This window comes from Epinephelus fuscoguttatus, linkage group LG15 (assembly GCF_011397635.1).
Source record: "Epinephelus fuscoguttatus linkage group LG15, E.fuscoguttatus.final_Chr_v1".
Taxonomy (NCBI): Eukaryota; Metazoa; Chordata; class Actinopteri; order Perciformes; family Serranidae; genus Epinephelus; species Epinephelus fuscoguttatus.
This window is the reverse complement of record NC_064766.1, coordinates 19,905,026-19,932,021: the sequence shown is the minus strand read 5'-3', so window position 1 is coordinate 19,932,021 and position 26,996 is coordinate 19,905,026. Positions and strand designations below refer to the sequence as shown.

Genomic DNA, 26,996 nt, shown 5'->3' with positions numbered 1-26,996 from the left:
AGTGGCACCAGCTGTGAGAGTGCGCCGCCACTGTGCGGCTCCCTGTCCCGTCAACTTCAGCTCCCTGCTTCCAGCACAACCAGTCAGCCACGGTGGTCCAGCCACGGACACGTCAGGAGGCTTCCGAGGAGTTTCACAGGCAAAATAATGGGGACTCACTGAGGACACCGTAACGTCCTTCATCTGCAGCATCCCGCTGGAGTAACAGAGAGGTAAGTAGTCAGCGGTAGGATGATTTCACCCGGTTTGATAGCCGTTTGCTGCTGCTGCCTGTGATAATGCATATCTGAATGTACCGTCAGCTAACGTTAGCTAGCTTGTATGCTGGCTAACATTTTTAGCTATGATACATTAATATAACCCAGAGGAAACAGTTAATGTTATGTAATTGTGAATTCATTCATAGTGTAACAAATTAACCGCTTTTCACTGAAACCGGCGACCTAGCGTTAGCACCTATTCTTACCCTGTTACCGTTTCACCGTTAACGGTAACCCCACCATAACATTAAAGCTAGCTGCGGGTTAACTGAACAGGCGAGCAGTTAGCTGAGCCCCGTCCCCATTCATTTATTTTCCCCCACTAGTTTCTCCCCTACTGTGTATTTTCTGAATCACCACTAATTCCCAGGTTTTACAGCACTTTGTAAACATTATTTAAAATTCAGTTTTTGCTTTCTGTTCGTGTGTTTCCGCATTTTCCGTTCATGTAACGTTCGAGCGCTCGCGCACTGGTGACAATTCAATCAAGCAACATGGCAGATTTAATCCCCGAAATTAGCATTTTTAGCCCCAAATAATCTGCGACATGCAGCTAACGTTAGCTTGTATCTTGTGTTAATTCACGTTTTGTTGTTAGTGGACTGTGAGAAGTGTTTACTTGGCTTGTAACGTTAAGCAAAGCAATGTTGCCAACTCACCAAACAAACCACCTGCCTGTGGGTGCTATTTAAAAACTACATTTTCCAGAAGTTTCCTGGTTTTGACTGATTTAACACAGTGAGTGTGCATTGAATCTCAGTGCAGAGGATTGTAGTTTACCAAACATGAGAAGTATGCCTTGTGCCTAAAAGATTGAGTAAATAATGTTTGTTGTACCTGTATTTAAAAGAAAAAAAAACATTGCAGTGCTTTTGGCCTCTTCAAACCTTAAATATTTGTTTTTCCTGCACTATATAATGTGCAGTAATGAAAGCCAACACCGCCTGTCTGTCTGGGGTTGTGGTTGCCATGGTTTATGTTACACACATAATAAGTAGGCTCATTTTGGTGCAGTTTGGTGTAACCTAATACTTGAGTGTGTAAGTGTAAAATGAGCCATGTGTTGGGTGTTTGGCTCACTCAGTCACAGGACATGTTCTTTTGTCACTACGTCAAAGCAAATATTCACTAGATCATTACAGATGAAAACCATAATTATGCAGTAAAACAAACAAAGACCATACAGGATAAACTATAAAACAAAAACACAACGTTATAGATGAGAATGCTGTCTAGACAGAAGTTGAACTCACTGACTCCTGCATGTTCTTGAAGTTTTTATTTTATTTTCTGTACATAGTCAACCATTTTCCGCTGAAAATCCTTTACATTTCCCACCTACATGAGGTTCACAACTTTATAAAGCAATGAAGTAAAGTAAGGAAAGAAAATGCATACAATAGAATAAGGTAAACCACAACCAGGACAATTTATTTGTCTAATTATTGAAAATTGTGCTTGATTTCTATTTACCGTGGGTTGTGCCATCCTAGAGGAGAGGGAAAGTGGTTTGATGAGTTGTTTGGGAGCTCAGACCTGACCAGTTTTTACCTTTACTATACACATGCTGCTGGAGTTTTGGTTTTAATATTCGTTGATTGAGGACTCTAGAGAGGAAATACAGCAGGTGTGGCGAAACCAAAAAGTTTTGAAATGTCATGATAGACTAGATGGGATCTGTTTCTGTGGACAAATCAATTTCAGACTAACTAAGACCATAATACTCAGATGCCGTGTCTCGTGACTCATAATGGTACCAGTACACTGTATGTAAAGACAAGGGCTTTCTACAATGATTTTTGCTTAGTGTATTCAGTTTCTCCTGGGTTGTTTGTGACTCAGTACATAGCACATTTCATTTATAAAAGGAAAGTATAAATCTATTTATGCATGGATCTTGTCAAATATTCAAACACAGAACAGATCCTAGCACAGGGGGAGGATGACTCAACAGCCTTGCACCCAGTAGGCCTGTGTGTTTTGTTTGATAGTGTTTACAAAAGGCTTAGCAGATGGGACAGTGGGGAAGAGGCCTTTTTGGAGGAGCCTCATGCATTATGTTTATCTAAGGCACTCACTTAGGAGCTAAACCAGGCTGGAGGATGCTGGAAGTCGGACCAGTGACAACTTCCTGATGACAAAACATGTTTGAATTCATCATGGCGTGGACTGCAGTCTCATGAGTGTACCAGTTCTATCTGTATTGGATGTCAATACAACTAAAATTAGCACTTGGGCTAATTGTGGCAAGCTGTATTGATATTTAATATAGGCTAACCCCTACAGAGATTATACCCTTGGTATTTACAGAGCTTTCACCTGTTCACTGTCGTGATCACATGCTCATGATGTCAAGAAGTTCAAGGGTAATACACAACAAAAGATCAACATGTTAAAGTCCAATGTCCTGAATATCCCATTGGTTAATTCCTGGAGCTGAGGAATGCTATCAACCTGTTGTGATTAGCACACGCAGCAACGATGGTATCGTACATGTGACTGAGTGAGAGGAACGTCACACTGCAGAGTATTGCCTGTTTTTCCCTGAGCTTCTACTCTTATCAGGTAAAAACATTGCATAGCCGTTCACAGGAATTAGCTGCCTCTTATCAGCCATACACCGCCACCTTAAAGAGGCCATCCCATTGGCTGAAGCCTTAGTGTCCTGTCAGCTGACTGGATAAGCACAAGTGCACATCACGCACATAATAGCCCAGAAGAAGGATGACAAAGTTTATGACAGTGTTGCACAATCCCGTCAGATAGCAGTGTACTGGTATTTACCCCTGGGAGGGCTATTCCAAAGTGATAAGGTGGGCCACATTTGAGATTAGATTTAGTATGGCAGGGCAGCACTATCATCATAATCTGAGGGAAGACAACACTGGTCCCAGTGGAGTGTCCTGAGCTGAGTAAAGTGAGAGCTGGTGCTCTACTAAAAAGTGATGAAGAGACAGAGGTCCTGGGGGGACTGGGAGCTCCTGGGAAACAACACAGACGATAACACAGACAACAGTGAACAGGATGAGTCCTTGTCTCTGAGGTCGTCTTGGTCCCTGGTGAGTCAGTGCTGACAGGTCTCTTAGTCGGTCACAGCTTTGGCCTGATGCTGGAAGGCACGGTATACTGTTAGTCATCATGTTTTGTTTGGTTTGGCACACTGCTTGGATTTATTGGCATATGATTGTCGCCAAGCCTAGTGGCTTGACACCTGAATACAGTGAATCAGATGGATGATGTCAGCTTTAGGGCTACATTGGAGACTGTTTTTTTTAGTGACTGTGACAGAAGTGTTTGTATTTGAGATGGTCTGAAGTAATCTGGCTGGTCAGGAAGCCTGCATTGTCTGTTAAATTTGCTCATCTTTTCATGTCCAAAATATCAAGGTTGTCCTGTTTTAATTTGTAGTTCAGGGTCTGGCAGTGTAGCTACTTGCTGTGTGGACTTCTACTTTTGAGTTGACACCTAAAGAAGGAAAAGACACTGGATGGCAGAAGGTAAAGCATGTTTGTCACATGTGACTGTGCTCTTGATAAATCACTGAATACTGGCAGCTTTTCAGACAACTCCCATGTAAAGGTCATTTTTACTTTTAATGTCAAATATTCCCAGTTATATAATGACATTTATGGCTGTTTGTTAAAGACAAATGTCTTTGTGTGTCTCTGCACTTTGTGTTAACACTATCAGTCCAGGAGCTCTGCACTTGATAAATCTGCAGTGGGACTTTCTGTGGTATCAAATTAAAAGTGAAAGTTTATTACGTAATGATGCAAATTTATGCCGCATTTAATTTGCTTGATGGCAACAAGACTGTTCTGGTTTCCAGAGATACAAAAAAATCCAGATAGAGAACCAACATACATAGAACGGACCAACAATATGTGACATGTGGACATTTTACCTCTGACATTGGCAAAGTGAAACTACGTTTTAGCTAACGTGCGTTGCCTTTTTTTAATACCATGTTTGATTCGACAGTTTTTGTCTTCTTGCTTGATGCCTATTGAATCACTGTGTTTGTACCAATCCTCGCTGCATTGAACAACATAAAACACATTTTCTTCTGTGAATAGTCTATTATGGTTCTGGCAGCCTCTTTGTCTTGTAGTACACAAGCTTTTCAGTAACCTTTCTATTAGTTTAGAACTTCCTTACACCATACAGGCAGTCATAATAAAATAAACTTTTGAATGATAGATTTTTCCAGGGTTTCAATATGACTGAATATTTTCCTTTAGCCTATAGTTCCTTATTATCTTCCAGAAGGAAGAACAAAGGGCCTTAACTTGGGCATAACTTGTATTTTTCCATGCTCCTCTTTGTCTACAAATGTGGGGTGAAGTTCTTTGAAAGAATTGAGAGCTTCCTGTTGTTAATAGGCCCCATATCAAATCATCTAAACCCCTCTACGATCCTTTGAACTGTCGACTTACAGTGTTGGCTGTTTGATATCACAATGGCTGCCTGCCTGTGTGTGGTTGGAAGTGTGGGAATTACTCTAAGTATCCTGCAGTATATTAATAATTTATTGCGTTGTATTCATTAGCTCACGCTCTGATGAAACATATCATGCCAGTTTGCCATATTCCATGATGCCACCCATGCACAAATGCCCCTATTCTCTACTCTACATCACCCCCCCCCCCCCCCACTGCTCTCATTGCTGGAGTCTGAACAAAAGGTCAGTGTGAGATAGGACTATTTCAAGTTGCATAAACCCAATGAAGTCAGCAGGGGACGTGTTTACAAGCCCCACTAAACTAGACCCTGACCCGAACAAACCAAAATCATGTTTGCTATGTTAATAGTTAGACTGTGTATACTGTGTAGACTGTAAATAATCTAGTTCAGTAACACAGGCACAAAGTTTGTATGATTAGCCTAGGCCTGTGTGCAATTTGCTCTCTGATTTAGTAGCTTCAACAGATTGCTTGTAAATTACTTTACAGTCTTTGAAACTGCTTCTCCTGCACAACAAAAAAAAGTGCTCTGAGAAAATGTGCAGGGTTAATCCAAGTGCGAATAATTATAGCCACACAACCATGGCTTTTAGCATCTATTTGATATACTTAGCAGAAGGTTATGAATGTAAACAGGAAGTCAGCTGCTCCCATTGCAGCGCGGCAGTGGGAACTCTTTGTGAGGTTGTCTCTTCGCATTGTTTCAGTCCAGCCGTCAGCCCCCCTCTCTGATGCAGCTCATGTGGGACAGCGGCCAGTGACAGTGTAACAGAGGCAGGCTGTAAACAGGTCAGGAGATAACAGACACCACAGGGCGGGCAGGAAGGCAGAGAGGGAGCTGAGAGATGAAAGCAAAAGAGAAATAAAACCGCGCGACTGTCCAGAAGACGATATTTAAAATACGAGACGACAGTTGGTAGACTGAGAGAGTCAAGTGGAAAACAACCACATTTCACAACTTGTATGGGCCAAAACGGTCTACTCCTGTGGACTTTTGCTGAGCAGCACATCCTCATCCTGTCTTTCCCTTAACTCAGCTAATATTCTTCTTCCTCCTTCAGGCGGACACGATGAACTACGTTGGCCAGCTGGCAGGTCAGGTGCTGGTAACCGTCAAAGAACTGTATAAAGGCATTAATCAGGCCACGCTGTCGGGCTGCATTGATGTTGTTGTTGTCCGCCAGAGGGATGGCACCTACCAGTGCTCACCATTCCATGTGCGCTTCGGCAAGCTGGGTGTACTGCGCTCCAAAGAGAAAGTGGTAAGTTGAAGAATTTAGTATCTTTTTTTCTTGTTTTTTCTCACTAACATTTTAAAGTCATATAATTATACAAATTAGTGAGCGCCATGTCAAGAAAGTTCAAGTTTATGAATCCCCCTCAGGAAATGTTTCTAAATGCGCAGTTGTGAGAAGGACTGTATGTAAGAATGCTTCATCTTCGAAGGGGAAGGCCCTGTTCCTCACTATGTGTACTTTAGTGAATGTTTTGAAAAGCCATACAGTATAATCAATCTTGAAGACAAGCATTAGTTCTTACAGTAAGTGTGGCTAGTACTACACGAGGAGCCCAAGATAAGCCAGACTACTTTCAGGTTTAAAGACGATTTTAGTTATTGATTGACATCTCCCTGAACATTAGGTCACATTAACCTTCCAAGGGTTTCTCTTTGAGGAAGCTTTGCTGAATGTCAGTTTGACTTTCAAACTCTCATAAGTTGTACAAAGCATTAACCACATCTACATGCACACTTATATTACACTTTTATTCCAAATGTGAAAGTATCCTGAATTTGATGCGGTCATGTAAACGGTATATTCCTTTTGGATATTCCCAATTTAAACCCGTTTCCAAATGTAGTATTTTCTCAGTTAGATATGTGGTATATGCCGGTATTATTTGGGGTTTAAGAACATTCTTTGGACAGTGTATTCAGAATATCCTGTGTGTTTACTGCAGTTTGTGACACTTGGTCTCTTCCCCATTTATGGTCAGCTCTGTGCGTTGCCATGGATACGTTGTACACGAACCAACCAAACAGCGGTTGGCAAGGCTGGGGTAGAGATGCATCCCCAAAAGAAAAGCTCACATTTCTGGTCAGAACGAGTAACACATCTACTTTTAAACATCATGAAAGACTTGGATATCAGCAGGTTTTTGGAAATGCACAAATATCGCAACACTAACCATTTGGTGGTGGTTGAAGGAATGAAAGAGGGAAGCTGTGTTCCCAAAGTCCAACAAGTTCACCATCAGTGAAAAACTGTGGCTCGAGCCATTTCACTTTTCCATACTTTGATGTGATAAACAACATGTTATGGCACCTTAATGGGAGTATGCATGGCTGTGCAATATTCATTTTCATTAGCCATGTAAATGGCTAAGTAGGCAGCTGTTATAAGCCAAAATATTTTGTGTATGTAAATGGCTAAATAAAGAAGATCCATGGCTTGGGTCATCTGTGTGCTTCACTGAATATAAGTTGCCCCATTTACCACTACAAGGTTACCTATTCTCATGTCGCTTCTGCCAGAATTAATAGCTTCAGTGGAGCGTTTTTGAATCATTTAGGAAAGCATTTGGGAGATGGGTTGTACTGGGCTTTTCTCCCTCCTTGTTAGTAGTTTTTACTTTATATTCTGGCCTGGAGATAAGATCCAGTTAATCATGGCCAAGGAACAATGGGGCTATTTATAGCACCCACTTCTCACTTGAGAGAATGACAATTTTGTTGCACCTTTGTGTTGGCCTAGTTGATGAATAGTGAGAGCAAGTTAAGCCTGTGTTTGTGGTAGTTTTTATGTTGTTGTAAGTAAGTAAACATGAAGCCAAATATGAATTTTAAAACAGCAGATCTTCTGAGAGATTTGTAACAGAAACCTGCCACAGCATCAGTTAAAACAAACTTTCTTGTGTGTGAAACTGAGGTTACTTGAGTTTATCATCTTATGTAAAGACTCAGAATATTCCATGGTGTTCAGCCAGTAATTAACAGGGGCTAAAACTAGATAGCGTTTATAATTAAATGACTTTTCCGACCACATCACTATCAATGGTGACTTTGTCCATGGATTCTATTAATAGAAGAGCAGTTATGCTCCGAGTTGAATAAAGCTTATTCACTTGCTTGAGGATCAGAGTGGTGATGATTTGTGGGGGATTGACACTGTCTCACCACCTACCCAGAATGCTGATGGGCTCAGAGGAAGGACTGAATGAGTGGTTTCCATGGCAACAGCTCTACAACTTGAATGAGTGGGAAGGGGAGGACACGTGAAGAAGATGGCCTCAACAACAAGGGCTGTTGTGTAACAAACAGCTATGCGTGCGTCCCTGAGATCACTTGTCACATCCTCTGCAATATATATTTATATGTTTTTAGAAGTTACTGGATCCCATAAATGATGCGATATTTGTCACTGATATGCAGATATTTCTAAAAAATTCAGAGTGGGAATTAAGTTGTAGCTACCAGCCAAACACTAATTAAATTTTGGCTGTGGATGGCGTGTGTGTCTGCCCATACACTAGTCACTTTTGTTGGCAACCTGAAATGTTTTTAAGTACTTTTTGATTCTAAAATCACTTGGGGATAAGTAAACTCAGCTATGCATAAATAGTTATTTTCATCCGCTTTCTGCTCTTCCGGCCCGAAGTAAACACAAACTTCAAAAGTCACATTGTGCTGCCAGAGAGAAACAACCCAATACAAAGACTTAATTTTGAGCATCTGCAGGCATCCATTGCCTCTAGTAATACCAGTAATCCAGCATGGTGTTGGCAAATCCACAACTCAGTCAAGTGAATGTAACCTGTCACCAGCTGTGAGAGGCTGAAGAGGACCCTCATTTATTCCGACTCAATATTAATTGGGCCTTGAAATTCCCAGCCATCACTCACCATCCATAAATTGCCCTTAGCAACCCTGAGGGGGTGAAATTAAATCTTGAGGCTGTTTAGAAACCACAGTGGCATTAAAGGACATCAGCAAAAGGAAAGATACAACATGACGGATCACAGGAGAAACAGATGATGTTGGTGGCTGTTGGTTGAGAATTAATATTGATGATTTGGTTTCAGGTTTTCAGAGCAGGCTGAGCGCTTGTGAGTCAAATTCTGCCTCCTCTTTAGTCTCTGCAGTGCCAGACGTGATCTGGTTTTTGCTTTTATGGTGTCAAGTTTCTGAATGGCCTCGGGTCCACTGGGGGTTTGCCCGACAAACATGAATGGCCCTGTTCTATTGGCAGGCTCCTCTGAATGCAAGCCCAGAGGACCCATACAGTTATTAGGTTTTGTAAAGCCCCCAGAGAAAGATGGGGCTGTATGTAGCTGCAGGCTCTCTATGTGGCCTGACATGTAATGTTGGATGCATAACAAAACAAAAAGGCATAGTCAGATGTATATATACATACATACATGCTAATTAGACATTAAGCAAACATATTTCTGCATGAAAAGTACCATTGTTTTGCTTAAATCTGCCAAATTCTTCCAGATTGACATTGAAGTGAATGGAGAGCCAGTGGAGCTGCACATGAAGCTTGGTGACAATGGAGAGGCCTTTTTTGTCCAGGAAGCTGAGCAGCTGAATGTAAGTACCCAATTAACTACACACAGTAATTAAGTCACCCGCTGTTTGAAAAATAAGAATGACAATACAGCTGTGGGTTATTAACAGACTTTGATTTAGATTTGCTTTTGCTGTGTGAAGCTTAGCAGCAAAAGTTAAGTGAGATATTGAATGGGCTGCAAATTATTTTTCAATCACACATCGACAGCAGCATCTGTCCGGGTTTCTAATGTGCTGTGTTGCTTGTCAAGCAGAGACCTTTTTTAAATAAGATTGTTTAGTGTTTGAGCCGAGCAGCTAATGTCCTCATCCTTTGATATATTTGTTATTCAATTAAATGTGATCACAATGCCTTAACCAGAACCAACAACAGTCTTAACTCTGACTGCAAAGCACACGTGTAGGGAAATGTTTGTGTGAGGAAATAATGGCTCCACAGCTGTGTAGCTGCCACATTTGACTGGAGACCTTTTGCTCAAGCTTTCCAAACTCTAATTGTGACAGCTATCCAGTGACAACAACCCTGTTTTACTGGACTTCAGTCTGAGGCTAGGATCAGACACTAAGAACCATTAATGCTTCTTTGGTTTTCACTTGTTTAAATGTATCCTAAGCCTCAAGTCACTGATTCTCATTGATCCTTAAGCAGATCGTCCCTGCCCACCTGGCCACCTCTCCAATCCCCACCGAGAGTCACCTATTCTGGATCTCAGAGGTTGAGCACAGGCCACCAAAGGATCTGGAGGATGACCCCGCTGACCCAGAGGACCCACCCGAGCCTCCTGCTCCTAGCACCGTGGCCACAAAAAAGAAGAAACGACGGAGGAAGAAGCATAAAGGAGACCCCCGAAGAGAGGAGCTGACCCCGCCCATGTCAGTCACTACCAGTAATGCTATTGCTGCTAACACACCTGCTGCTACGACTGCTGCTATGTCCAGCACTGGGCAAAATGAAGAGATCTTTGAGATGGACATGAGCTCTGACGAGGAAGCTGCTGCACATGTCTCAAGGTAGGTTTAGGGCAGTGCTCACTGTTATAGCAGGGATCTGTTTAAACACAGATTAATTATGTATCCGTTTCACTCTCTCTATATAGGTCACCTTCAGTGACCACAATGCGAGATATTGACCCCAAATTACCCGCAGCTAGACACAACCTCGATGGTTATCCAATGTCTGATGGGGACTGGCCTGCGAATGACAGGTATGTATTGACATGAACAGAGAGCCGTCAGCAAGAGTGTGGCCGAGATACGTAAATAGACTCTATCTTATTGATTGTTTGCATTTGCTTATCTATCCCTTTAGTCACGGCTTGTCTCAGGCCTTTTCCCCAAAGAGTGACTCCGAGCTGATGGTCAGGCCCTCAGAGAGTTTACTCAGAGCTGAGTCCCACATGCAGTGGACCTGGGGGGAGTTTCCAGAAACAACCAGGGTAAGCACCTCTCTCCTGTCGTGATTTTTGGTCAGATAATTAAGTGCCAGAAGCAGTATCTGCTGATACCAGTCACTGGGTTTATTTGAAGCCTTTTATTGTGTAGCATTATATATTTATTTAACTATTCTTAACAACGTTGTAAATCAAGTAGTACAACTAAGAGATAAGAAAGAATCACTAATTGACAACTGTTTAGTTATTGGCAGCCAACACGTGCAACATATTATCTGCTCTATCTCACAGACACAACTTAACCACAGCAGCCTGCACTTGGTTATTGGGAACAGCTTGGAACATAAGAAATATAGCTTTTTTGCAGAATAATATGAAATGTTACAAAATAAAATTAAAACAAACACAACACTTGATTTAGCACAATGAATTGTAGTGAGGCGCTAGTGTTAATTTTATAAGCTTTTTTTTTTATTTGGTCTTAATCCTGTGGCGAATATCGTTGTTAATTTTTTATCATATTAAGTTAATTTCTTTTTTTTTTTTTTTTTTTTTTTTTTTTTTGTAGTCAAGTTATAGGTTAAACAAGGCCATAACTATTTTACTATAGTTTTAGTCGATGAAAACTGTTCCTATTCTTTTTTAGTCATCAGATTATATCGAAGATTTTGGTCACTCTAGGCAAAATTTTGTCATTTTGATCAAAGTTATTTCACATAAGATTTTTTTCTTATCATTAACTGGATCACTCTCATTGACAGATACATAGTTCTTGTCATACTGTCCTCTTAGTGACCTTTTCCCCCTGATATCCAAAATCCAGGTCACCAAAAAAGAGAAACCAGAGCTTCTAAAAACCGTGACCATCACCCCATCAGAGAGCACCCACTTCCGCGTCATCCTCAGCTCTGAGGCCATGGAGAACGAGTCTGAGATCGAAAGGGGAGAGGGTGCCTCCTCCTCCTCCTCCTCCTCAGTGTGTACCATTGTTAAGCCCGAGCCACGCACCCCTATTACCACTATGACACCTGTGATTCCTCTGGCATCTGTTAGTACCATAACCTCTGTAAGTCCTGTTTCCCCCACGGAGCCCCTGGATGTTTTGCCACCCAGTGTGGCAACCTCCACCCCTTTCAGCAGCCAACAGAGTGATTCACCCTCAAAGAAGAAAGGTGTGTTATTGCCCCTCTTTGAGACATCTCCTTTTTAGTTATGATCGCACATTAACTGGTAAATGTTTCTGTTGTTTGATGTAGGTGTCCCAAAGAGGAGCCAGCATCAGGGTCCTGAGGATATCTACCTAGATGACCTGAATGTACTTGAACCTGATGTTGCTGCACGATATTTTCCTAAGAGGTTAGATTATGAAAGAGGCACCTAATTAATGTCACTGCTTGACCTGTTCTAATTAAAAACTGAAAGCTAAATTAGGTCTATTTTAAAACTAAACGAAGCAAAAATATTCTCCTTCTAGACCAGCATTATGATATGTTGTTCTCTCTTTGTTCCTTCAGCGAGTCTGAGGCAGCGACAAAGCACTGGATGGACTCAGAGATGCACTCTGGTTCACAGTCCCCGCAGTCAGTGGGCAGTGCAGCTGCTGACAGCGGGACAGAGTGTCTGTCTGACTCAGCTAGTGACCTCCCAGACGTCACTCTTTCTCTGTGCGGAGGCCTCACAGAAAATGCTGAAATATCCAAAGGTACGCCAGAATGGCACTCATAAAAAATGTAGGCGAAAGTGCACTTAGGACTTTTATGCAGGATAGAAAGTTACCCTCAGCCAGTAGAGAAAAAAAACTAAATTCATTGTGTAACTACAAAGTTTTACCAACTGCATTAACGTCATTAGAAGGCGTCCAGCCACTGTTGGTGGAGGCTCTATTACATAGAAAAAAACCAGACTGCTTTGTGTAATGGTAACAGTGTTGGCACCCACATTTCCATTTAAGGCCACAAGTGTCTATTTTACAAGGGCTGAAACAGTACTTCATCTTTGTGTCTTAAACACTGTTCTAGAAGTGTCAAAACGTCACTTGATGCCAATTAAATACAAGTATTTATCATCTACATGTGTGTGCTTTTGTAAACTTTTCTGAGCGTGTCTTATAAGCCCTCAGCTGATGTGGCTGAGGGAAGAAAAAGTTTCCTGACCTTTCTGTCTGGCGTTAAGTAAGATGATATGGCTCACCACCGCTGACCTTTTCATGTGCTGTCCTTAATTAATGTTCCCTGTCTTTTGTGTTTGCAGAAAGGTTCATGGAGCACATCATCACCTATCATGAATTTGCTGAAAACCCAGCAATTATAGATAACCCCAACCTGGTTGTAAAGATAGGAAATAGGTAAGTAAGCATTTTTATTTCACACATAAGATATACAAGAGATATATTTTCTAAGTGCGGGGTCGATAGTGTCTCTTACATAATGCTTTTGTTCCCAGATATTATAATTGGGCACTAGCTGCACCCTTGATTTTAAGTCTACAAGCATTTCAGAAGAACTTACCAAAGGTAACTGATCTTGGATTTCTGCTCTGTGTGGTGTCATTATATATGGATCATTGTAAACTGGCAACTAGCTTGTCAGTAACTGTCTTTGTCTTTTTGCGTAGGCTACAGAGGAGGCCTGGGTGAAGGAGAAAATGCCAAAGAAGTCAGGTCGCTGGTGGTTCTGGCGAAAAAGGGCAGATAGTGCAATCAAGCAGGTGTGCACACATTATCACAAGTATTAAAACTTGCACTGAAAAATATTTTTGTGAGACTCACATCCACATTTTCCCTTTGTTCTTCCAGTCAGAGACGAAGCTTGAAACCAAGGAGGAGTCTCATCTGGAAGAGGAAGGACCTTCCATGTCTCAGGAGAAACTGCCCTTGCCGTAAGTGGTCCCAAAGGTTTATTAGTGCTCGTTAGAGTCAAGTGAGTCCAGTGGCATGTTGAACTCTGGGATGACATTGTCAGAGAAAATCCACAGCTTTGTAAATCTGTTTTATAACAACTCAGCATAATTACATTATATTGTGAGATAATTAATTCAGTGAACCAAGCTGTTTTGGCAAGGTTACATGGCAGATAATGAAGGGCTCAGTGTGTTCAGTGAAATTTAATATAGTGTTTTAATCAGCTTCAGGTCTTGAGCAGTTTTTAAGTTGCACAGAATTATTAAATAGGAGCAGGAAAATAGTTCTGAAACATATACAACCACAAGGACTATTTCACTGACTTGATTGGTTTCCAAGTAATTTATCTATATATATATAGATACACATACATATTGTTTCCCTTTAGGCCTAAAGCAGGAGACTCATCCAGCGATGAAGAGGCCAAGGAGGTGAGCGCTGCATCCTGTCAGGAGAGACTGCAGCCAGTAGATGGTCAGCACCACCCCAGCCCACACACTTACAGGAAGTCACTACGCCTCTCCTCTGATCAGATAGTAAGTACATGTTTCCTTCCTCAAAAACATCTCTTGCCAACCTCTTTAAAAGTATAGCATTCTGCTGCTTAATTAGTCTTATAAGTTGAAGTTTAACTTTTTTTGACAGTTTAATTTTTAAATAAAAATCTGGTTGGTTTTCAGATTACAATATTGATGAGGTTACAAACTGGAGGTGTAGAGAAGTCAATGAGATTTGTACTTGAAAGGGTTGATTTCATAGTGTAGAGCTCCCTCTGCTGGCCAGCTATGAACTGCATTGTGTTAGCTCCTCTAACAGTCTGTAGGGGGCTCTAAAGACCTGTACATGTTCACTGCACTGTGGTAAAACAAATCAAAGTGCAAAGTAAAGCCCACACTGTTGCAACAAGTTAGTGAATGAAATCGCCTGCGCCTCCAGATGTCCTTCACCGTCTTCCTTTGTGTTACCAGGCCAGTCTGAAACTGAAGGAGGGACCTAACGATGTGACGTTCAGCATCACCACTCAATACCAGGGCACATGTCGCTGCGAGGGCACCATTTACCTGTGGAACTGGGACGACAAAGTCATTATCTCTGACATCGATGGCACTATCACCAAGTATGTGCCTCCAAGTCACTCACAACAATTTGATAACCCCAGCAATGTAATGGTGCTGAACTTCCATGTGGTGTTATTCTACTTTCATGAATGCACATGTGAATGCTGAACAAGAGTTTGTGGCCAACTAGCCTCGAGTGAAAGTATTCTTTAACTGTACTGATTGTGGGGAGTACTGAACAGTGCAGTAAATTGTCCAGGGCTCATCAGGTCTCCACCAGTTTATGGGATTTAGCGTCCCTTAAGTTGCATATAATATCAGCAGCTTGTGCGTGCTCATAGTATATTCTTCTGTTAAGCCCAGTTCAGAGCAAAGATCAACAATGAGGTGAGACCATTTAAGTACGTCTCAGGGGAAAGTTGTTATAGTGTGAACTGGCCCGTCCCAGCTCAACTCAAGTCAGCTGATTGTGTCTGCTGTGACTCAGCTTGTTAAATCGCCAGTGGCTGGTTTTAGAGCGTAAGGCACGTCACCTGTGTCAGCAGCCAAATGGCTTGTAGCAAAGTCGGCCAGCCAAGTTAGTTACAACCTGTCAGCAAGTGTTGTGTGTGTTTGCTGTGGCATTCTCCGACAACAGCCCTCTATACCCGCTGAGCCAGAGGCCATCTCATCCTCGTGACGTGTCGCTGCTGCTGCTGGCTGTATGTGCACATGTCACACACATATATTCACAATGTACTCTTATGATTGTTAATTTAACCTGAAAAGCTGGTAGTTAAACCTTAAACACAGAAAGTCATCGCTATGGAGACCGCGCACCAAATCTCTTGTTGCATTGGTGTAAACTGGTTTTGAGAATGTTGTCGACTGGCACTTTGCAAGTTGTTGTGAGATTCAACTTGTCACGTTGCGAATCTCTGCTGCGAACATGGCTCGTACTCTTGTAAAAACCTTTTTGCACTTTTGTAATATATAGTGTGAAATGATGCAAAAGTGTCTGTGTAACAGATGACGCATGTTCATTTTGGATCATGATCTGTAAACATCCACATCACCAGAAAGAAAGTAATTTGTGCTTTAGTAAGACAGCACGTGTACAAGTGTTATACTAATTTGAGTCTTTCATGTCTATAAATTGCCCACATACTGTGAAATAACGCTCCTTATTTGATGGGCCGTGTGATCATCAGAGATGGAGGCCAGCAGGTGAATAAACAGTGACTGAAGCTGTTGCAGAACATGTGATAGCTCGGCTTAATATACAAAAGGGAGGAAAATGATAGAATAGTTTTAAAGCACGTTTTTCCCCTTCCTAGAATCTTTTCTTTGCAATTTCATCGCCATTGATAAATTAAAGTCCCTCTCAAACAGCAGATATTAAGTCCATAATCCGGTTTTAAGCTTTTTAATTAGCTAAAGCAAGCCCCATCTCTTTTGATACAAGTCTGATATCAGCCTGATGCCCACTCTTATGAGGTTCATAGGTGGTTTACATCAAACAGGTCCAGATTGACTGAAGCTTATTATCCCTGTGACCCTTCAAGCCAACCTGTGACATGTGGCTTTCTTTGAGTAACAGGGTGAAGAGCACAGGGACTATTATAATGAGGCCATTTACATTTCTGTCTGTAAGCACACACAGCCATAAGCTGCGGTTGAGACAGTGCTCGCCCTATGGGCCCGTAATCCTCATTAGTGGAGAATGGTCCATAATGTTCTGTTTATGATGAAATGGTAAAGTAGTTATGGTGCTTTATATGACCTTCTTGAATGGTCTGTACGACCGATCTAGTTTCTTCTTTCAAGCACATGTTTCCTATGACTCCTTTACTCTACATCTGCTACGATTTAGGAGCCTGTTACCTGGCAGATGAAGAGATCTCCATCTTTATGCCACTAATATCTCTTTGTGTTTGTTTGAATGTTTAGGTCAGATGTGTTTGGACAGATCCTGCCACAGCTGGGGAAGGACTGGACCCACCAGGGCATTGCAAAGCTCTACCACTCAGTAGCTGAGTAAGTGCACGACAACATTGATTAATCACAGAGGAAGGATGAATGGTTGGTCAGTGGTTAGCACTGTCTGGGTTTGATTCCCAATAGTCTCTCTGTGGAGTTGATATGCTCTCCCAGTGTTTGCGTGGGGTGCTTGAGGTTGATGACTCAGGAAGTTTAACTATATCCAGGACAGAATTATTGTAGAAGCTAAAAACACCATGAAACTCCATGTCAGCGTTCGACCACTTTTCTCATCGTGGTTTCTTTTGTGGGTTTAAAAACTTTAATTTCGACCTGTTTTTGCTGCTTTAGTCATGCAGACAAAAGGAAACTTGAACCACACAGGCGGAAAAAGGCTACTGTGGCCATTAGTAGTGATAATAAATAGAATCTACTGTACAGATGGAGGACAAATTAAAGGAAAAACTGAATAACAGACGAGAGAAACATATCAAATGCAGATGCTTCCATGCATCAGGGCTCGCTAAATGGTTTGATGAGCATGAAAGACATAAATAAAATGCCATAGCCTTTACAGTCACCAGAACTCAGAATAGTTTCACACGTTTTAAAGATTTTCGACCATCATGTGAGACAATAGTCTCCACCACCATCTCAATAACACCCAATAATATGATATAAACTTTCATCTTCAAATTTATTTAGTGATGTCTGTAATAGTCTCTGATGATTTGTTATGTCTGGCTAGGTTTGTTTTTCTTCTTATTTGCTGAAATCAGGTTCAGTAGTAAATCTCAGTGTGTACATTTACATGCTATACATCTTATTCCAGATAAAAAAAATACTCCCACTAAACAGTGGTGCAGTGGTTAGCATTGTCACCTCACAGCAAGAGTGTCCCTGATTCGAACCCAGGGTGGGGGAGCCCTTCTGTGTTGGGTTTTCATGTTCTCCCTGTGTCAGTGTGGGTTTTCGCTGGGTATTCCAGCTTCCTCCCACAGTCCAAAGACATGCAGGTTAATTGGTGACTCTAGATTGTCCGTAGGTGTGAATGTGAGGGTGTACCCCGCCTCTCACCCAGTGTCAGCTGGGATAGGCTTCAGCACTCTTGTAACCCCTAACAGGATAAGCGGTTACGAATATTCCTTTGCATGCAGCCGTGCATACTCTAATTTAAGTGCCCCAACATGTCTTTGATAACGTCAAAATTTGGAACAGCTGGAGCTGCTTGTGTCATTTTGCCTCTTTGCATCAAAATAAGGTTTTTGTTTAACACAGCCTCCCTCTTTCATTTCTTCAGTTGTTTCCTTGAAAAGCTCGGCATTGCAATATTAGTGCATAACCAAAAAGCTGTTGATATCCAAGTCTTTCATAATGTTTAAAAGTAGGTGTGTTTCTCTGTCCGTCCAGAAATGTGGACTTTTTTTGTGTATGCGTTTCTAACAACAGCTTGGAAAACTGGGGGCTTGTCGGTTTGTGTACAACGTAGAAAAGCTGACTGTAAACGGACAAGAGGCCGTGCAATGCAAACTGCAATAAAAACCCCAGTTGAGACGTATATTGTCAATGTCTTTTATTTATGTCCAAAAAAATGCCCCTAAAACCTGAATAACATCAGTGTGTCAGATATAACTTCTTCAAAAAAGGAATATCGTCAGAATATTGTCATATTCTGAGTTATAATGGAATATTAATGTGCATGTAAACATAGTCAATGAGATTACTAGATTAACTAATAGTTGTATAAATGAGAGAATATCTTGTGGAAGAGTGGTGTTCATCCTTGCATTATGTACCACAGACTTGGCAAGGAACAGCACTGAAGCTGTTTTGGAGGCTTGTGTTGGCCTGCCTCCATACTGAAACACTTCATGTTGGTTCTCCCTTTAATTTGTCACCCATCTGTACCTGTTAGTAGAATTTCCAGTGAATTGGTTCGACCTCAGGGCAGCAGTGATTAGTGCTGTCACCTTGTAGCGAGAAGGTTTTGGGTTCAAACCGGCCAGCTGGGGCCTTTGTGTGTGGAGTTTGCTACGCTGATTTGGTTAATTGGCGGCTCTTAATAGGTAGGTGTGAATGTGAGCGTGAGTTGGCTGTTTCTATGCATCACTCCTGTAATTGATTGGCTCCAGCCCCTTGTGACCCTCTAGTATAAGCAGGTATAGAGGATAGATGATGGATTGTGTGACATCTGCATATTACGAAAGCATCTGATCTTATTAAAGAGCTATTCTTAGTAATTGCTAATGATGGTCATGATATTAAAGTGTATTGGAACAACTGTTAATGAGCACCACTCTCCCCATCGGCAGGAATGGCTACAAGTTCTTATACTGCTCAGCGCGGGCTATTGGCATGGCGGACATGACAAGAGGTTACCTGCAGTGGGTCAATGACGGAGGCATCATTCTACCCCGAGGACCTCTCATGCTGTCTCCCAGCAGCCTTTTCTCCGCCTTCCACAGGTACAAGAACATACAACATAAATGTTTCACTGTTACTAAGCCAAGTACGTCTTTTTCCCAAAGCTATCACATACGTTAAATGCTCCTTATTATGAATCTTGTGATCTGATTTCAAACCATACCATATTTGTTCCCCTTCAAACTATAATCCTTTTTGTCTGGAAACTTAATTTCACATTAAATATTAAGTTTCCTACTCTAAATCCTCCCCAAATCCTCATTCATTATAATAAGCCTTTCGTATGCCGAGGTTGTTAAGGCCACAGAAAACTCAAACTCATGAATTTCTAACTGTTGGTAGCCTTGCCATCAGCTCTTAGAAATCTATGCATGTTCAGCATCTTCTTGCTCTCTTAACAACTCTATTTTTTTTTTTCATCTTCATTTCCTGGTTTCCACAATCGGTTCTGAATGAGCTGAGAGCTGCGTCTTCAAAGAGAGGACAGCTGCCAAAGCAGCGCCTTTGATGGCTGATTGGCATGTTTATTAATTAGCTAGTTCAACCAAAGAGAACGACAACCAGCTGATTTCTGTAGATTTCTGTGCAGCAGCATGGAGATGTGGATGGAATTCTATAGGAGACCAAGTAACATGTAGCTGGTAATTGCGAAAATGATTGGTCTCTCGGTGAACAAGATTTAGCACAGGATGCGACTGATCCCTTGTCGAAATAATTTGTGATGGCATATGTTAGCGTAGTGTAATTTCAATCTTTAACTATGCCAAAAGCCATCTCCATTGTCTGTATTTTCTGTCAAAGGTGACACAAGTAAACAAACTTGTTAGTTACTAGTTTAGATGAACACTGAGAAGCTGCTCTGCTGTGTTGTCATGTTAATCATATATCATTTCATTTGGATTCTTCTGTGACCTTTACCTTATACATCATCGTTAATGTGTCACCATAGCAACCTGAAGCATGTGGATTTTTGTGTCATGTCCGTAAATTTTACATTTGTTCTATATTTATATGGTTTTCTGTTCTCTTGATTTAATTTGCATTAACAGAGACATCCCTACCATCAGAGCTTCAGGAAAGCTAATAAACTGATGATTTTAAACTGATATTTGGGGGGGGGAGGGGGGTTCAATAATTCACACATTATTTCACATGTATCTACAGGAAAAAACTAAATATATCTGAAAGAGATTAGAGAGGAAGATGATTGAGAGAAGCTCAGCATGTATTTTGCGATGTTAACTCTAATTCAGATTTGACCCACGCTAAGGACATGCATGTGTGTGGCACTCTAATCAATCTGTCTGTTTGCTTCAGGGAGGTGATTGAGAAGAAACCAGAGATCTTCAAGATTGAATGCCTTACAGATATCAAGAACCTGTTCCAGCATAACAAGCAGCCATTCTACGCCGCCTTTGGGAATAGAGCTAATGTGAGTTAATGAATGTTTGAAGATGTCAGACTCCCAGACATTAAAGCACTCGTTTTTTACATGATAGCGAGCCGTGTTTTCCAGAAGCCGCCGCCGACATGATGTATTACAAGGCCAACATGACACGTTGGCTATCAATTAACAGACATAAACATATGAAATCAGTACTGGGCTGAACCTGGGCTGAGGTCACTGGCGGGAGTGCGGGTCCCATGTGACATCGTCTGTTGACGGGGGCTCAAGCAGGGCACAGCGTCCCATCTTCAGCTGCATAAACACCAACACCCATATGAAACACTGGGTCAGCCATCAAACCTCTGTCTGTCTGTAACACTTGCCAAAGAAAAGAAAACACAAAAAAACAACCCACACAAACACACACAGCCTTGCACTCACCCATCAGAACATTCAGTCTGGAAATATTGCCATTAGGTGGAACACAAACAGGAAATCTTTGGTTAATATTATTAACACACTTATGTCAGTTTGTACCCATGTGTATTATGTATGAGAACTGCTTTCTGAAAATTACATGATAGAGTGTGTTCTCAGATGGCTTTTAAAGGCCCAGTGGCTAATTTTTCATCATGTATAAACTAGTTTTATTCATATTCTTTTATGTCTCCATTTCTTTTGTCTCCATACAGGATGTGTTTGCCTATAAGGAGGTGGGAGTTCCAGTGTGTCGGATCTTCACAGTCAACCCAAAGGGAGAGCTGATCCAGGAGCAGACCAAGGGCAACAAGTCCTCGTACGTACATTGTCTGGATTTGTTTGTCTCACTTTAAAGTTTCACAATAATAAAAACAAGACATTGGTACCATGAGAACCCCAAATCTTACAGTTAGCCACCAAATTGAATATTTTAAGAGACTAAAGAAATATTAACTTAAAGCTGCATCAGTCGATATTTTATATGAATGAAAGATTTTTTTTTAAAATGACTTTGTGTTATGTGAAAGTGCTCTGGCGTAGTGAGACACCCACAGAGATTTATCACGCCACTGTGCAGTTGCTCTCAACTCTATTGAGCTGTTTAGAGTCGTCCAGCCTATTGTTCAAGTTTTACAGCTCCAAACTTGTTTTGATTTATACTCACTTCTCTCATCAATCCCGTTTTTAGCAGCAGAAGGCAGCTGTTTTCACCAAAACAAAACAAAAAAACACTGTGATTAACTGACTGCACACTACCTGCCCAGCACCAAACAAAAGACAGAGAAAGTTAGAGACTAGCTGGTAGATATATAGTGAAATTTAGCATCTAAAGAGCAAGATATTTCTCTTGGAAGATTGTAGAAAACAAAACAGAACAAAAAATAGGGTGATTACAGGATTTAATTTTTTTGTCAGCTTGCCAGACACAAAATTTCACATAATGCTAATGTTACTCAGTGTAATGTGGATGTGTGAATAAGTAATTGTTTGCTAACACATATGCCCTAACAACTTAATGATGTCATATACAAACCCAGATGTCAGTTTATTAGGTACACTCAGTTAAAACTAATGGAGTCAGTCAATCCTACCTTATGGCATTATTAGATGATGTTGCAGTACAACTCTGATGGTTGGTACACTGCTTGCATTGTAATTTTTAGTCTAATTTCACTTTTATATTTTCATCCTTATTTTTATTTATACTTCTAATTATTTTTTTTTTTTTTACCTGTCTCTATGTACCTGTACTTATTTTGGCACTTGTGCTGCTGCAACACCCAAATCCCCCCTCTGGGGATCAATAAAGGCTTTACTTATCTTAATTTATCTTACCTTGTTGTACTGAGAGATTGTGCCATTATGTCCACCCCATTTGTATCAGTGAGGGCTGGCTAAATAACAGAAATACCTCAGATATACAAAATGATCCTGCAGTTTAGTCAACAACTTTCTGAAGCAGTTTAAACAATTATAACCTTCTTCAAAGTAGAATTTACTGCAGGACTGTACCATTAGTTTCAGCAAGGTGTACCTAATAAACTGGTAACTGAGTGTATGCCAGCTTATGTCACTGCATGACTGAGTGACTGCATTTATGTATTTTAAGTAAAGCATTTTAACAAGCGTGTCAGATCTTTTTGCATGATTGCCAACAAGCTGTAAATAATTGTTCCACAGTTAAGTATTCAACCCTTAATTATCTCTCTTCACTCTTTCTGTCCATCCCCGCTTCTCTGTCTCTCTTCCTGTCTCTCTGACCTCAGTTACAGTCGGCTTAGTGAGCTGGTGGAGCATGTGTTCCCTCTGCTGAGTAAGGAGCAGAACGAGGCCTTTGTCCTGCCCGAGTACAGCTCTTTCTGTTACTGGAGACAACCCATACCAGACTTCAACCCTGATGAACTGCTCTAATCCAGCACATATGGATATCCAGGTGCTCATATACATGCAGCTGGGCTGTGCACTTGAATGCATCTCCAGAAAACACATGGACTGAAACCTAAACTTTCATATATAGTTCTCAGACATGCACACACAGTAACAGGGTTATCACCATAAACACAAAATAAGCTGGTAAACAGTAATTATAGTTGAGTGGAAGTTAAATCCTGATGAATAATCCCCTTAAAATTGTCACCCCCGGGAGACGATACTAATCACCACCTAAATGATCATGTTTCCTCTTGCCTGTGAAGGAATACGAACCCAGCAAGCATTCTGTAGTCCCCATCACAGCACAGGGATAAAGATCTGAGATTTCTCTCTGTAACTTCTAGCAAACAGGATGGTCTGCATTTGCCATCAGGGACACGACTGAAGCCCCACGCGAGGCATTAGCCCTTAGCACCAGAGTGTGCGCTGCGCAGAAGGAAAAGACATTGTTTTTCTTGAATCAAGTTTTTCACATTTCCTGAACGCCCTGAAGAAGTGATATGAAATGTTCAAAGCAGGAAGGACACACAGGGTAGGAAGTTAAAATCGACGCCAGAAATAGTTTGCTGTGGCTACTGTATTTGCACAGACGCACGTGTCCATTCTTTATTCTGTCCTGTAACATCAAGTAAAATAGTGATAGTGGCAGGTAAACAACTGCTACGAACCATACACAGCAGTTAGTTTACACAAAGCTACAGTTAGTGTAGTTTTGTTCCCGACTTTCTCTGCTGCGTGGTCATTAGTTGGAACAGATTTCAGATCACCACTTTCCCCCTGTAGAGTTTAAGACACTTGTACTGACTGAGTCATGTTAGGTATTGTTAATTCTCAAGGTCATACCAGGGATATACGTTTTGCCAACAATATGTGAAGATGCACATTTAGATATGACTTAAAAACAAAATGAAGCAGCTTCATGTTATATTGTCTCGCTGTTATTTTAATGTTTATTCTGTTCTACAAGCTCTGGCGAATCAAGTGTGTTTTGTTAACAATGCAGTCATTATTTATGATAATTGGTATGTTTTAAGTTATTGATTTCTATCGTGATGCCTTTGCTTGTCTGAAAAAAAAAAGTAATTTATCACCAATGCAATGTGGAAATACTTCAAATCGGTATTTTGTATGATTGGTCTTTGGTAAACATGCACTTAACAGTAACTGCTAGGCCTTGTACGATCTGTTTCTTTTTTTTTTTTCCTTTTTTTTTTTAAGCCTTGTATCCCATTCTCACAACGATCTGTATTCCTTGTTTTACAGTGAAACTTGTAAGGTACATACACATTCCTCAGCAAACCTCAGAATCCGCAGCTTTAGTATTAAAGTATGTGTGTAAATGTAAAAGATGACGCTTGAGTCGGAACGGTGGAAATAAGCAGATCTGGAGAGACGGCTTAAAATGAAGGATTTTCCATTTGCAAGGTCCTCTGTAGATGGGAATATGTAAGAGTGTGTGTGTGTTTGTGTGCGTGCGTGCATACATACCTAATCACCGAGCGCTGCTGTTGTCAGGGTGGCAGGATTCATTCACCCTTTGCTTATGTTCCCTCAGTGGCTTTACCGAGACTTATCCAACGCACTTTGTCTAAGCTGCACCCTGAGAACGCCTCTCACCCACATGCACTTCACTGAAGGTCTTCATAGACAGTAGACCAGAGTATGCAATTAATGCAAGAGGAAGAGTTCTAGTTTTACCTCTTTGTTGTGTGAGTGACCTTCTGACACCACAGACAAATCAGCTGTTCTGAAAATACGTTAATATAAGCAATTATTGAAGGAGGGTTTGTGTTTGTAGGCTGCGAGGCAAAATGTGGGGATTTGGGGTGCTGGACAGCGCTACTCCATAGTGTGTGCATGTGTGCATGTTTGCGTGTGTGTGAGTGAATGCGAAAAGACGTAAGACTGATCCCGTGCCTCTGGTGACCAGAGGAAGAGCCATTGGATCTTGTTCGGAGATAAACAGGAAATACTTGAGGAAGCTATTAGAAAGCACGTCAGTGGCATTATATTGTGTTTGTTAATAGAAAAAGACGTGGGCAGATGTGCCATGGATCATACTTCCACCACAAGTGTAACAGTAACATGACAACATGTGGTAGTAAGAATTAAAAAACATAGAGTCAGACTGAGACCTGGAGGGAAACTTTGATATTTTTGGACCTGGACCCTGTTTTCCAATGTTTTTGTGTCGAAGTGACTAATGGAGACAACAGTATTCAGAGAGAACGCTGCGGCAATGTGCACCATCAATCTACGTCCGTTTTAAGTGCTTGTTTTTGCCACTGACAGGCTCAGATTGTTAGATTGTGTCTGATAACATCACCGACCCTGCAGGTAAATGAAACAATTTTCTTCTCCTTTCGCTGTTCTGTTTATTGTTGTGTGTAACCAGGTCTTGCTCAAGGAGAAGTCTCATCATGACTTATCGAAATCAGCTCAATATTCATCCATGACACTGAAAATCTTTTAGATAATACTAAGCTACGCTTTCTGTGCTCCAACTTTTCCCAGCACTTCACCTTCCATCTTTCGTGAACATCTCTGCCTTTGTTTATCCTGCAGCAAGTCACCTGTCGTAAGATTTCAGAACAAGAATTGTATTTCTCTGTGATAATGGGTGGGACGGTGGTACAGTGCTTAGCATTGTCGCCTCACATCAAGAGGGTTCCTGGTTCGAACCCAGGGCAGGGGCGTGGGTTTTCTCCGGGTACTCTGGCTTCCTCCCACGATCCAAAGACATGCAGGTTAATTGATGACTCTAAATTGGCCCTGTGATAGTCTGGCGCCCTGTCCAGGTTGTACCCAGCCTCTTGCCCAATGTCAGCTGGGATAGGTTCCAGACCCCCCGCAACCCTGAGCAAGATAAACAGTTACGACTGAATGAATGAAAGGATTAATGTAGCGTTCTTTTCCGTGACAGTGTCAGACACTGAGCCTGACAGTGGCAAAAAATGAGCACTTTTAATGGATGTAAATTGACAGTGCACAAAATGTTTCTCGGTTGCTGACTGTGGACCAATTTCAGATATTGTTGTCTCCATTAACCACTTTGACACAAAATCATGTGAAAACAGCGTCCAGGCTGAATTATAACAAAGTCTCCCTTCAACAGTCAAAAACCATTCAATGAAAAAAAGCACAATTTCCGATCATGGCTGCGTACAGATTGCCACTATTATCATCATTATTTTGGCTGAAGTGTTTCCGCGTTCACTCTGTAGCTCAGATGTTTTTGTGATGATTAAGATGCGTGCTTTGCTTTTGATTTTTATTTGCTTGTTCTCGACAAAGTTTGGTGAAGTCAAATAGATATATATCTTATGATTAACAAAATGAAATTCCATTCTTTCTATGAAAGTAAAGCATCTTGTGTGGAAGAATCACACTTCATCCTGTATGATCCTGGGATACGTATGTGGTATATAAATATAAATAAAATATTGTTTGTTCTCACTCAACTGCTGTGGAAAAAATGATCCGGTATATATGCTGATCACCACATTCTTCTGTCTTTGATGCCTTGTTTTCTTTGTTTGTTTTATCGTTTCTTATCAAGTGTATGATCGTTCGTGTGTTTGTTTCATTCTGTTTGGAGGTAACGCTTGCTATCTGATTGTGTCTGACCAACAGAAATACCTTAAGTGTATGCTGTGTTTGATTTGTACAGAAATGTGGTTTAAAGTATGTTTAAAGAACAAAATACCTTGTAAGAAGAGAAAAAAAATACAGGCCTAATGAAGCTAACAGAGTGTGGCTTGTGGTCATATTTGTATTAAATAAAGTTTCTAACTGAATACATTGACGTGTGCCACATTATTCCTGTGTTGAGTCAGAGTTAAAAAGTTCAACAGCACCCACGGGCTACAAAAGAAACTTTTACCCTGTTGCTTGTTTTTAATCATCAACACATGAATAAGGTTATTGCAGCTTAAATACCTCAGGTAAGGTAATATCACATTTGTTTGTTTTATTGAATAACAACCAAATAAAGAGTCCTATAAATTAACCGTGAATAGAAATTGGTGTTTTTCTCTTCTTTTAAAGGTTAACAGAAGCTGAGCTGAAGGCTAAATACGCTCCTGCTGGTTCTTACAGTTTGCTGTCAGAATATTTTAAGTCTCAGGAGTGAGGTGAGGGGAAATTTATTTTTCATCCATATTTCACACCCAC

The 26,996-nt window shown here is 41.1% G+C and overlaps 1 protein-coding gene across 6 annotated transcripts; it reads left to right on the top strand.

The window, feature by feature from the left end:
• The first annotated feature begins 34 nt into the window (after positions 1-34).
• lpin2 (lipin 2) lies at positions 35-26,620 on the top strand. 6 transcript variants are annotated; one of them, XM_049599211.1, is made up of 21 exons: positions 3,196-3,319; positions 3,669-3,757; positions 5,785-5,985; positions 9,219-9,314; positions 9,940-10,304; positions 10,391-10,498; positions 10,603-10,729; positions 11,508-11,856; positions 11,941-12,040; positions 12,199-12,386; positions 12,935-13,028; positions 13,127-13,196; positions 13,298-13,390; positions 13,479-13,561; positions 13,972-14,119; positions 14,552-14,700; positions 16,571-16,657; positions 18,913-19,065; positions 20,342-20,456; positions 21,104-21,207; positions 22,658-26,620. In XM_049599211.1, the coding sequence occupies exons 3-21, from the start codon at positions 5,794-5,796 to the stop codon at positions 22,800-22,802; spliced, it is 2,766 nt and encodes a 921-aa protein (XP_049455168.1). In that variant the 5' UTR covers positions 3,196-3,319; positions 3,669-3,757; positions 5,785-5,793; the 3' UTR covers positions 22,803-26,620. The 6 variants fall into 6 exon arrangements, with proteins under 6 accessions (XP_049455167.1, XP_049455169.1, XP_049455166.1 ...); XM_049599210.1 differs by lacking the exons at positions 3,196-3,319; positions 3,669-3,757 and adding an exon at positions 35-212; XM_049599212.1 differs by lacking the exons at positions 3,196-3,319; positions 3,669-3,757 and adding an exon at positions 2,806-2,825.
• Positions 26,621-26,996: the final 376 nt, after the last annotated feature.